This window comes from Antedon mediterranea, chromosome 3 (genome assembly GCF_964355755.1).
Source record: "Antedon mediterranea chromosome 3, ecAntMedi1.1, whole genome shotgun sequence".
Classification (NCBI taxonomy): Eukaryota; Metazoa; Echinodermata; class Crinoidea; order Comatulida; family Antedonidae; genus Antedon; species Antedon mediterranea.
The window spans coordinates 29,992,382-30,005,978 of NC_092672.1; the positions used below are offsets into that span (position 1 = coordinate 29,992,382).

General features: G+C 36.8%; 1 protein-coding gene across 1 annotated transcript in view; it reads left to right on the top strand.

Moving 5' to 3' along the window:
- Positions 1-13,597, top strand: part of LOC140045175 (fibrocystin-L-like) — a 53,749-nt gene that overhangs the window by 25,772 nt on the left and 14,380 nt on the right. Inside the window, exons 21-38 of the mRNA XM_072089974.1 lie at positions 102-167; positions 666-802; positions 1,272-1,419; positions 1,824-2,004; positions 2,436-2,674; positions 3,310-3,495; positions 3,895-5,568; positions 6,013-6,162; positions 6,639-6,810; positions 7,160-7,313; positions 7,674-7,830; positions 8,336-8,545; positions 9,032-9,199; positions 9,420-9,620; positions 9,741-11,396; positions 11,980-12,225; positions 12,670-12,915; positions 13,031-13,276. Coding sequence (XP_071946075.1) covers positions 102-167; positions 666-802; positions 1,272-1,419; positions 1,824-2,004; positions 2,436-2,674; positions 3,310-3,495; positions 3,895-5,568; positions 6,013-6,162; positions 6,639-6,810; positions 7,160-7,313; positions 7,674-7,830; positions 8,336-8,545; positions 9,032-9,199; positions 9,420-9,620; positions 9,741-11,396; positions 11,980-12,225; positions 12,670-12,915; positions 13,031-13,276 — 6,237 coding nt within the window. The remainder of the gene's footprint in view (positions 1-101; positions 168-665; positions 803-1,271; positions 1,420-1,823; positions 2,005-2,435; positions 2,675-3,309; positions 3,496-3,894; positions 5,569-6,012; positions 6,163-6,638; positions 6,811-7,159; positions 7,314-7,673; positions 7,831-8,335; positions 8,546-9,031; positions 9,200-9,419; positions 9,621-9,740; positions 11,397-11,979; positions 12,226-12,669; positions 12,916-13,030; positions 13,277-13,597) is intronic.

Here is a 13,597-nt window from a genome sequence, read left to right on the forward strand (position 1 = left end):
ACTGATACCCACAGAATTGTCATTTTTTTTCAGTAATTTTCCTTTGGATTTATATTTATAATCTTATATACATTATTTTTGTATTTATATTTTTCTTGCAGTTGATGTTTCATTTAATTACACAGTTGGTTTCATTTCAATTAATCCTTCAAGTGGAAGCCCTGCCGGTTAGTATGTTTGTAAAATTGTCTTTAAAACTTTAGACACTTGAGAAAACTCTGAAAGAAGACAATTTGACCAACTTTAAGCTGTTCATATTGTTGACAAATTAGTTGGCAGAGTTTTATGCTTCTGCAGAATTATGGCCTCCGGTAACTGGTGTAGACAGGCGAATCAAAGTTTGAAAAATTTGTCAATGTTTTGTAAGTGTACCAGTTGAAAATCTCAGCCTTAAGCTCTGTCTACACTATCAAACGTTATGTGATAACAAAAATGTGATGTTCCCATATATATATCATAACTACTATATTTGGGCATATCACTACCATATTTGGGCAAATCACACTAGTGTGAGAGTGCAGACAGAGCTTTATTGGAGGTTTTCATCTCTGGTGGCTGTGCGTTAATGAAACAAAATAGTTTGCAGAAGTTAAGCTGTGCATTTTCTTGACAAAGAGGTTTTTGAGTTCAGCGAATCAAATTTATTTATTATTTTTTTTATACAGGAGGAACAAAGGTTACAATTACTGGGTATGGGTTCAGTGATATTCCAGATGAAAACACAGTTTATATTGGTGATAATGAATGTATTGTGTCTCAAAGTACATACGATGAAATCAATTGTACAATCGGCCATCAGGAGGTATGTATGATTCTTCCTCTTTTAAATGTAAAGCTCTGTCCATGCTATCAAATTAGTTTGACAAACAAAGTGTGACATATAATTGTAATTTCACTCTTCCCTGATACAGGTAAAATATATTATTGATGACATCATCATGTCCATATATGGGTACATCACATTTTTTTGTAAACTAAAGTTTGATAGTGTGGACAGAGCTTTAATAAGAGAATAACCTGTGACACATGTGTAGACCACACAGGCAAACAACTTTTATCTGTTCAAAAAGATTGGTTTCCACTTGGATGCAACGCAAATGAGTTGACCAATCAGAAGCGACAGTTCCGATGATCAATTGCGTTGTAATTTGTCAATTACTTATGGTGGGGTTGAGTTGCTTCCAATAGGAGGCAAGCTTCAGTTGTCACCAAATAAAGCGATTTCATCTACTATCGGTATAAATTATTTATATAATATCAATTTTTTATAGCAATCGCGTCGTAGACGACGTTCATCAAACGAATTAGATATAAATATTGGTACTCGTGGTCAGGAAGTAGATGAAGAGAATGAATTTACAGAGGAAACAATTTCAGCCACAATAGCATCACTAGCCCCAACAACAAGCTCAGTAACAGGTAAGCTAAATCAAAGCACAGTAGAACCCTTATTAAATGAACACGGTTTTTGGCCATGGGGAGGTGCACTTGCTAAGGTTTAAAAAATCAGAACACAGGAATCTGTTACTCAGTATTGTGTACAGGCTGAAATCAAGATTAATTGTTTGATGTGGTGTTTTTAAACTTGGCAGTGGCCTCAACATGCATCTGCAGCCTAAAACCTTGATTTTGTACCGTCAAATTGCCATCATGAGAAAGTTACATCTTTGCTGCAGATCCTAACAATACACATATACCTAAATCCACTGACGGGAATGTATATCATGAACCAAATAATTGTACATAAATAATAGGAAAGTGCAAAGTTCAAAGACACTACAAGTACTCCAATGAAGTTTTCTTTCCATTTTGTTTTAACACAGGTGGCGGCGTTCTTACAATCAATGGTAATGACTTTGGAACTGATAGTGTTGAGGTAAAGATAAACGGAAATGCATGCGTTGTTACATCTCAAACCAACACCGTCATTCAGTGTACTATTCCAGCTAATGATCCTGGAGAGTATACAGTAACAGTGACTTTACCAGCAGGTGATATAGACAGGTAAATAAATTACAATATAGCACAACTATCTATTTACCCATCCTCAAAATAATAATACAGCTGGACTTCCTGTAAAGTGTACATCCTTGGGTCTGGAAAAATTCCTGTTAATAGTAGGTATATATTTATATTCCTTTATGTACTTAAATTTAGAGGTGTCAAGACAATGTAATAATCACCAATCACTCATAAAACCAGTATTAAGTATGTATTGTTAAGCGTGTAAACATTTTTAATAAAGTTTATAGGCCTAACATTGAATGTATATTTGATTTGTGTTTTAGAGGACTTGCGTGTTATCCTAAAATATCTGTAATTTTATTTTGATATGATCAGTTCTGAATAAAGTCAGGCATTATATCAAAATGTTGTACAGTATCATAGATTATCCTCTATTACAGCATTCTTATTTTTCTTTATTTAAATTTCAGTGATTTGACTTTAACCTATGACCTTGAAGTGACCGGTGTGTTTCCTGACCACGGCTCTCTCCAAGGTGGCACCAAAGTATTCATTACAGGATCGGGATTTGGTACAAATGGTACGATTCTAAGCGTTGAGTTTGGCGAGACGGAATGTGAAATTACTGACGTTCAAGATGATCTGATTGAGTGCACAAGTGGTCCGTCTGGTACAACCCATCAAATAAGTAATAATGGAAAACACAAAGGTATGTAGGAGAGTCACAGTAGAACGCCTTATTATAATACTTATATATGGCTTAATGCAAAAGTAATCTAAGCGTTCCACATCTTTACCCCGGAAATTTTTGAATCAAACTCAATCATACTCCAATAATGTTGTTGCTAGTATTCGCCACAGTTGTGTCTTGACCAGGTACCCATTTATACACCTGGGTGGAGAGAGGCAAACGTACATTTAAAAGTATCTTACGTAAGTACTGTATACAAGCAAAGCAACGAGTGTTAGATTCAAACTCACAATCAGAAGTCCAACGTCCAACACACGCCCCATTGATGGGAAACCTTTGACAACCAACAAAGTGTTAAAAAGTCATTGTATTCCCCCTTGTTCATTTAATAAAAAAGTGCTTCCTTAGTGATGTAGCTGCATCAAAAAAAGTTCATTATTTATCTTTTCACGAAAAAAACCATGATTTGCGTAAAGTGTATGCCTAATACTATAGGGCTTAGAGCTTAGTTAAAATTTATTTTTCCATGTCAACCTTGCAACTAGAATTTGGTGTTGAAAATAAAGTGGATGGGAACTTATTCAACCTTGTGATAAATCAAACGTTGTTGGCCTTTGTATTTGATATAACTTTACATTGTCTTTTCTCTCAAGATTATGGCGTTGGTTATGCTTGGACCCAACCATCATTGTCTATAACTGCTGGTGATGTGGTTGAATGGACATGGTCTACACCAAGCCTACTTGAAGGTGTAGGTTACACTGTACAGCAAACAGCTGACGAAGCTTCAGAAACCTACGATGGGCAAGGCTTTTATGCAGGAGCTAGCTCAAAGAAAGGTAAATGTTTTAATGTATCCCAAAATCCATTGTGCAAGTCAGTTGTTTGGATTAACCTATATGTATGTTATTTTTTTTTTAAATAAATTTTTAATTTTTACTAAAAGTTGCTGCAAAGCAAATTCTTTGAGAAACACGCTAAGAATGGTTTAGTGAGAGCAAAGCAAGGTTTTTTTTTATGGCAGACGGTAATTTACCAAATCGTAAAAATTGTAACATCTATCTGATATTCCTGTCTCCCTTTTCTACCGTCAAAAAATGAAAGCAGTTGAATGGAATATCTTATGCGTTCAAAGATGGAATGTTCTATCTAACCCGTCTCAGTCACTCATGAAATATTGTAAAAAAAAATATTTATTTTTATACCAATATCCTATTTTAAATTCCTTATTTCATCAGGTTCCTTCTCGTTTACATTTTCAACTAATGGGACATTCTACTACACAAGTGGTGTCGTGAATAGTAATGAGGATGAAGAAGATCAATTCTCCCTGCATGGTGTCATCAGGGTCGAACATCCACAATCAAAAGCACAGAACATAAAGGTGTCATTAAATGACATAGAAGCACTTTACGACACGTCTGCAAATCCTTCTGCTCCGACCGATAGCAGCAACTGTCCCGGAGATGATGACCTAATCACTCCTTGCAGTGATACTGAACCTGATTGCGAATCTTCTGATAAATTTTGTTTCAAGTATAGAATATGCAGCACGGCATCAATCTCAGATATTGGACCAATATCTGGTTCGACTGATACAACTATCACCATAAGTGGCTTTGGGTTTAGCCCAAGGAATTGCGATAATGACGTCCATGTGGGATCACATGTTTGCGATGTCACCTCCAGCACCAAATCCTCAATCGAATGCACTATAGAGACAGAAGACACACTACAAGTTGGATATCTTCACGAAGTATCTGTAAATGTCAAAAACCAAGGATTGGCTTTGAATGAAATAAAGATACCAAGAAACCAAAGCTTTTTACTTACACCAAGCATATCTGCCATCAGCCCTACTTCAGGCTCTTTAGCTGGTGGCACAGAACTAACTATAACTGGTGATGGGTTCTCTGCCGATAATGCTGATGAAATAAGGGTTACTATTGGACAGGGCAGAACATGCGTCATTCAGACATTCACCTACACAGAAATCATCTGTACTACTCCAGCACAATGGCAAGACGAAGCTTCTTTTCCAATCGTGGTTACGATAAATTTTCAGGATTCAAACGAAGACTTTATGTTTACGTATCGTAGTAGTAAAACACCAAATGTTGTCGGACTATCACCATCAAGCATTAGTGGTTCTTCTAGTACTGTCACCTTCACCGGTAGTGGGTTTGGAACAGATGTCGGGGACATTTCTGTCACAATTGGTGACATCAATTGCGATGTTGATACTGTGTCTGATACTCAAATCACATGTAATATAGGTTATGTTCCTTTTGGAACTAAACCAGTGAGTGTCAAACTCGATGGCAGTGGTCTGGCTAACTTTACAGATGGCACCATCTGGGCAGACAAAGTCATTGACAGTGTAAGTCCTGCTCAGGGTAGTAGATATGGAGGAACTGTGATCACCATAACTGGAAGTGGTTTTTATGAAGATTCTACTTCAGTTAGGTTTGACAATAAAAATTGCGTGGTTCAATCCGTAAACGTATCAACTATTGTCTGCATCACGGAAAACCATTCAGCTGGTACGATAGACTTCACTGTGACATCAAATGATGTACAATTTCCGGTTCAAGTAGACGGGTATACCTACGACAATGACTATACGCCAAAGATTACAGCTGTAGCACCTTCTTCAGGAGCATCTGGAGACACTATCACGATCACCGGAACACTCTTTGGTACCAATGCAGCAAATGTTGTTGTCAAGATTGGTAATGAGGAATGTGATGTTAATTCGGTTACAGCAACTGAGATCCAGTGTGATGTGCCATCTCAACCAGCTGGTGTTTATGATGTTGACCTCACTGTCTACAATCTTGGCAGTGCTGTGACATCAACTCCACATACCTTCGCATATAACCTTACTATTACTGATATTTCACCAGACGATGGTAAGTTTTTAGCTTCCGTAAAATGTTGAAAAGAAGCCCATGGGCTTATTTTAAAAGTTTTACGGTATACGTAACTTATTTATATACTGAATCTATTTTTTTATAAACAATAAAATAAGAAAAATCATTCTATTTTGCAAAATTCAACCCATCTCTTACACAACTTTGTAAGTTTTATGTAGCGGAATGTTATACTGATCCATAATCACAACAAATTCTATTCAGCTGCTATTGGGTTCCTGAACATTCTTTGCCCTGTTTTTATTTATGTATTTGTGTTTCAGATAGAGCATAGTTTCTATATCTAAGTCTCTCTCTTGAAACGTTTCTATATATTTTTTATTATATACATTTATACAATAATGAATGGAAATTATGTTTCAAATGATTTATATTTCTTTGGAGGAAAACAAACTAAAATGTTCTTAATTATTTTCTTTGTAGGTAGTTTTGCTGGAAAGAAAAACCTAACAATCACAGGCTCTGGGTTTAATGGTGACAGTTCGATGGTTACAGTTTGTGGAAATCCTTGCGAAGTTCTGTCTGGGACATTTACCTCTCTTGTCTGTTTGCTGCCAGCAAATGAAAATATTGGTAAGTTAAAGTCATAATCTATTTGAAAATAGCATAGAATTTTATAATTTTAGTTTAATTGTTACGAGAAGTAGTTTTGTATCCATCTCCAACATGTCAAGCCTTTCCTAAGGCTCTGTCACTATATCACTACCATATTTGGGAATATCACTACCATATTTGGGCTTTAGTTTGTCAACCTGTGTTTTTCTGCAACCATGTATTAAATGTGACAGCCATCGGGCCTTGTACGTTTGGTTGACAAAAATGTGTATAACATACAAACATAAAAACAGCCTAGAGTAAGTAGAGATTTCAGACACCATTTTGGCTGCCATCCAAGATGACGTATAACGCTCAAACCTTCCCAATTCCAGTCATTTTGATACCATTTGTGTACGGATATGTCCTGTAGCATAAATTTGTGTAATAGACAATCTTTCTATGATTGTTATATTATTTTTGATGCATTTTATATTCTGTTTTGTATACGGCAGCTTCTGAACTTGCTTGTGATGTTGTGGTTAGTGTCAGTGATGACACCACGGAGACACAGTCAAATGGTTTCACATATAAACAATCGTTGACTGCGACAATAACCAGTGTTAGTCCAGCCAGAGGTGGAACTGCAGGTGGAACTGAAATCACTATTTCTGGAACAGGTTTTAAGTAAGTCCTTTATTATAACTTAAACAGTAATCAGGTAAAACTCAACTACTACTTCATTTATATGTACAAATTCACTGGTGTTGTACAAGAAATCAAATCAAATGTTCTGAAAAAAAAAGGTTTATATTCCTAATTGTATCATTGTTCCTTATTTCATTGAATACACTTTTGTCATATCACACAAATACAACGTATAAACTCCGAAGTGGTACTGTTTGTTCGTATTCTTATTTTAGTCTTACAAATTTCTTTCAGTGATAAATTCTAGTTCCCTGAGTTTTTACCTCATTGGAATTAGTTTGCTACTGTTGCAAAAACTAATATGGTCATTTCCTGTTTTGTGTCATAGGTCATCTGGTAATGTGGTAACAATTGCTGGTTCTGCATGTGTTATTTCTTCTGAAACTACAACAAGTATTGTTTGCACAACCGAGGGACACGATGGTTCCATAAAAACACATGTTCGTGTAGTGACAGATAATGAAGAGAATATCGCAACACAGGTATTTTTTTCTCATAGAGATATATATATAACTCTGTAGAGGGCGATCTAGGTGTCATGAGGCGATATCCTGAGCTTGACCATCCTAAATGTTATTAAAGTATTTATGAAGACCTACTCATGACCCACAGTTGTTTAATACTGTACATTTTTTTATGAAATTGAGCGCATCAATCAACACGAATAAATAATAAAAGCTCTGTCTGTCACTATCAAACTTTATGTGATAAAAGATGTGATGTGTCCATATATGTATTTTTTAACATATCACTACCATATTTGGGCACATCACACTTTTATTAGGCTTGATAGTGTAGACAGAGCTTTAGACTGATGGTACACTTTTTATAATCAATATTAGGATAACGCTGAGTACTACTACGTGGACGTCTGGTCCTCAAGATGGACCTGGGGAGGTCATGATCCACCAATTGCTGGAGATTTTGTTATTGTTCCAGCTGGTCAAACTCTCTTACTGGACGTGACAACACCTGTACTTGCAATGCTTTTGATTCAAGGTATGACATAGATATATCCAGAAAAGTCAGTCAGTCAGTTGTATTATTATTTTAGAAACTGAAAGGGGAAATTAACTTGGATTAAAGGTGTGAATATTTATTTTAAAGTTAGTACTGAATATAGTGTCAAGTTTGTAAGATGATATCGGTACTTACATTTCCAGAGAACTTGACGTTTCGCCTACTAACAGCAAGGCATAATCATAAGTGAATACGTTCTGGTGATGTAGCGGTGACGTTACGATGACACGGTTGAAAAGAGCCATTGTGAAGTTTACCGCTTGGAGTTATCGTAAATGTGCGTAATGCGCATTTCAACCGTGTCACCGTAACGTCACCGCTACGTCACCAGAACGTATTCACTTATGATTATGCCTTGCTGTTAGTAGGCAAAACGTCAAGTTCTCTGGAAATATAAGTACCGATATCATCTTACAAACTTGACACTATATTGAATCATATAGAAGTAACTTTTTATCACATTACATTTATTATGTTTGTTCAGGTGGCAGTTTCATTTTTGATGAAGCCGATATTGAGCTACATGCCGAGAACATTCTTATAATGGATGGAGGACTGCTCCAGGTCGGTACCGAACAAGAACCATTCCAGCACAAAGCTACCATTATGATGCATGGCCACCAGAGGTCACTAGAAATCCCTCTGTATGGTGCCAAGACTCTTGCCGTAAGAAACGGAACCTTGGATCTTCACGGTAAGAAACAAATTTTAGAAAGAACCTAATTACATATGTGACAAGTGACTGATCTAGCATAGAGCATAAGACACACTCTCTTTATCTGTAAGCCATTTAAATAAATAATACAAATTATTTTGCTCTGGTACTTTCTCATCCGTAACTCCATCGTTTCTAAAACATACAGTACAGTTTTGTTTTCTTAAAATTGGGTCTGAACTGTTGAATTATCTTCATACTGATATATCTACAACTTTTCAGTTAAGACAAATTGTGGGATACAGTATCATATGTGTATCACATGTGTTGCTGTATAATAGGTCATAACCCTAAATCTTGTTCATCATAATACATTGTACATGTGCTGCACATGTGATCCTGTATACATAATTTGCCTATAAATACTTTCTTTCATCAAGATTGTATTGTTTCTTACCATGTGCAAAATTGATTGACATATTAATGATAAAATCTAATGATAAAAAATAATTGTTTTTACCTCAGGAATTCCAATACCTGTCACTTGGACCTACCTTGCAGAAACTGCTGAAGTCGGAGCAACAACACTTGATTTGGAGAAACCTGTCTCTTGGAATGTTGGCGACCAGATTGTTATTGCATCAACCGGAGAAAGACATAGCCAGAGAGAAAACGAAATGGTTGAAATAACAGGTATTTTTCAAAAAGATTTTAACCCTATTATGGGTCACCCCTATTAAAGGAACACCTCGTGGGATCCTGAAGGAGTACTCTTAATAGGGGCTCTTCTGTAAATACTTTAAAAATTGTTCAAAGGTGTTGTTTTGGTGACAAACCATATAATTTTGGAACTGGCACATAATAAATTTACATATTTGTAATTAATATCTGATTTTATCCTTATTAAATATAGCTATATCAAATGACGGTACACAACTGACTATAGATCCTGCTCTGAAGTACGAACACATCTCTATAGAGCAAACAATAGATGGTGTTTTACTGTCAACGAAAGCAGAGGTTGGTGTACTAACGCGCAATGTTGTTGTACGGGGTTCAGTCCAGAGTGAATGGACTGAAACTATTGAGGCGTGCGATGCCAAATTTGATACCAGTAAGTATTAATAAATATTACATTTTTTGTAAAATAATCATGAAATGTTGGTGAAGCATAGCATGTTTAAGAATTTTAGTTTGTTGGTTTTTAATGACATTATCTATCTGTTGTTTATAGATCAATTTGCAACTCAAACATGCTACCAGGGTCGATTTGGTGAGGAGATAGGTAGTGACCAATTTGGTTCTCAGATTATGCTCTTTGGAAAGCATAAGAACCAACAACTTGTAACAGGCCGTATTGAGTACGTAGAGGTAACACACGCAGGTCAAGCATTCCGTCTTGGACGTTATCCAATCCACTTTCATTTAAATGGTGATGTCAGTGGATCTTATGTTCGTGGATGTGGAATCCATCATACCTTTAACCGTGCAGTCACAATTCACGCCGTTGACAACCTGTTAGTAGAGCATAATGTTGCGTTCGATATTATGGGACACGCTTACTTTATGGAAGATGGTATTGAGATGGGAAACATTATCCAATACAATCTTGGAGTTTTTGTCAAAAGTAGCTCTAGCCTGCTCAACGTTGATATCACTCCTGCAGCATTTTGGTTGACAAATCCTAACAATACTATACGACACAACGCAGCTGCTGGTGGTTCACATTTTGGGTTTTGGTACCAACTGTTTGAACATCCTGCTGGCCCATCATACACCCCAGATATATGTCCACGTAAAATGGTTATGGGCGAATTCACTAACAACACTGCTCATTCCCAAGGCTGGTATGGACTCTGGATTTTCCCAGTTTACACACCAATGGTTGGTGGACAGTGTGACTCAACTACTCCAGCACCGGCTAAGTTTTATGACTTTACTGCTTGGAATGTTGAACGAGGGGCAGAGGTCATCGATGTTGGTGGTGTTCAATTTCATAATTTTCTGATCGCAGATGCCGACCAAGCCGGCATTGAGTATCAGAAGGTTGTAAGCGGTACTCCATTTGACGAGGATGGCGCACTTATCAAAGACTCGGTAGTGATAGGTTATAGCCAACTGACAGAAGGTAGAAAGAATACGTCTTGCACCAAAGCTGGTGTGCACGCTCCAAAGAGTAAAGGTTTGACAATTGATGGAGTTAAGTTTATTAACTTCGACCAGAAATGCTGTGCAGCATTCCGTTCATGTGCGCATTGTAAACCAGATCAAGGGGGATTTGAAGCCCGTATTAAAAATCTAGAATTTTCCAATTCACCAAATAAAGTATTCTTCATGTGGGAACACGAATTCTGGTATGAGGATCTAGATGGAACATTGACTGGATCCGCAAACAGCATAGTGACCCCGCATAGTGGCAACTTGCCGTCAGATCATTGTACAGAAGACGATGCGTACAGCGTTGGAAAGCCAGGTGCTTCTTGCGATGACACCATTAAGCTACACAGGATGTCGTTTAATGAAGTTGCACCATCGTCTCTCCAGTACAAAGATGCTGTTTTCACTAACGCATACGGAACCAGCAGTGTTCCTTACCACTTGAAACGAATTACTCACCCCGAAGGATGGATGGTTACCCTCATTGATGGAGAAACTTATAACATGTTTTTCGAGTTTTCTGACCATGTTACTAATATCACGTACAATGCACGATTTGATGGTTTTAATGATGGTGAATTCGTCATATTGAATCACAATCTAACACAAAGCCCAGACCACTTTGAAACTGCTGGTGTTAGCAGGAACAACTCTAAGCAAATGATTACATACAGCAACAATGCGTTTGGGGATTGGCATTTTGACAATGAAAACAATGACCTATATTATTTAGGTAAGTGGTATAACCTCCTTTTGGACACCCCTAAAGCTTGGTTTCCACTAGAGATGCAAAGCAATGACGAGTGAGTTGACCAATGACAAGCAACAGTTTGAATATCCATATCCATCCATTGAGCTTGCGTGTAGTGTGAACCAAGCATAATTAAGTGGACACTTCTCTGTGAAACCATAAAGTGGAAATAAATGTTTTAACAGAGCTAACCCTAGCATACAGGTGTCCTTATTAAGGAGATCCAAAAAAATGGGGTATCCCTACTAAAGAGGAACTTGGCTGGTTCCTCTAAGGTGTCATGCTTTTTATCTATATACTCCAAATTCCAACAATACAAAATATTAAATAATATTTTTAAATAGGTTCTGTACAAAAAAAAACATTTAATTTTACAGTGTAAAACTTTCAAATGTATGTTTAGTATTGGCATTGTTTGCGTACTATACTGTGTTACCAGACTTTTATATCTATTGCCTGCTGTAAACCTATAAGGTTGGAAACGAGGAGGTTGGTGTCAATAATTTGTAATTTACTTTTATTTGTAACAAATTAATGTTATCCAATATATAATATGTTTTAACAGTTTCTGGTAAAGACATTAATGAAGTGGAAGGAGCCAACCTGAATGTACAACTTCGGGTGTACCGCTGTTACTATGACAACTGCATTGAACCTGTTCCTACACCTCCACCAGAATTTGATTTAGACGATTCAGTGTTGTGGTCGGATGTATCAACTTGGGAAGATGCTGAAGAAGGCTGGGGATGGAATGTTGATGGTGGTAGTGCTGCCTTGCCTGCTGATGGTGAAGATGTAATGATCCCTGAAGGTTCTGTCATAAATCACTTTGTGTTTATAGAATCCCTCACTGCAACACTTGAATTAATTTAACTGTGGTCTTTATGCTATATTATACAAATAATGAATAATTTATGAGTGCAACGGTACAAATAATCTCATTAGTTGATAATAAAACAAATTTTCATCTTTCACCGAATGAAATTATTTGTTTGCACGAAGATATAACATTACATTTAATGAGAAAGAAAGCAAGAACATCCATTGTCCATTCGGCAGACTATAAGTCTTTTATCAGAGTCTAGTAAGTAATATAAATTAAAATTTGTTTATTGATTATAAGGATATATGTTTTTTTATCCTAGAAATCTAGAGAAATTGCATTTTAATGGGAGAGCAGGAATTGGGAGAGAGTTGAGACATCTGCAGCACTTTCTTGGAAGGCATATTAAATATTGATGACTTTTCATTTCAGATAAATATGTTTTTGTAGACACAGAAACGCCAGTTATGAATAAATTATACATCTATGGAGCGCTAGAACTTCAAGCAGGTCAATCACATAGAATTGAAGCAAAATATATTTTTGTCACCGGTGCACTTATCATTGGAAGAGAAACGACGCCATTTGAGGATAGCGTTGAAATCATCTTGCATGGCAACCATTTTACTCAAGACCTTCCTCTTCCAAGTGGGCCAAATATGGGATCAAAAGTCTTAGGTTTGTTTCTACTGTTTCGTATAGAGTGCTAAGATGTGACTCTCGGCAGCTTAAGAGATCTAATTTAGATATGTGGTATGATAAGGTGTAGTAAAGTGCTACATTTTGTTTCTAGGTGTTTTTGGACGTTTGGATTTGCACGGTCAAGCACCAAATGTACCCTGGACAAAACTAGCATCAACAGCAGATGTTGGTAGTGACACTATTACTCTGGTTCATGATGTCGATTGGGCTGTTGAGCAAGAGATAGTTATAACAGCTACTTCATACGAGGCATGGGAAACTGAGACGTTTAAAATAACTGAGGTCATCGATGCAAAAACATTAAGACTTAACGACACAGTGAGATTCAAACATATAGGTTGGTTTTACTTTTTAGTTCTCTCTCTCTCCTTTTATTAGATTATCGTATCAGTTCAGTAGTGCAAAGGGAGCTCATAGTATAAACTTATTTCCAGGCTATCCTGTGGTCTAGTGTTTAAGGCAGAGGCATCACAAAACTTAATCATAAAATTGGCACAGTACATTCAAGAGTTAACCTGCGGTTGACTGCAATAAAGGTCTTAAGCCAGGCCTTAATCCCAAGAATGGTCGTACAATTAAAATATGAAATCTGAGCCTAATCAGCAGCGTGGTCATAGTCTAAGCCTCCTCTAGACCGCATTCTGGTCCCCTGGGAGAT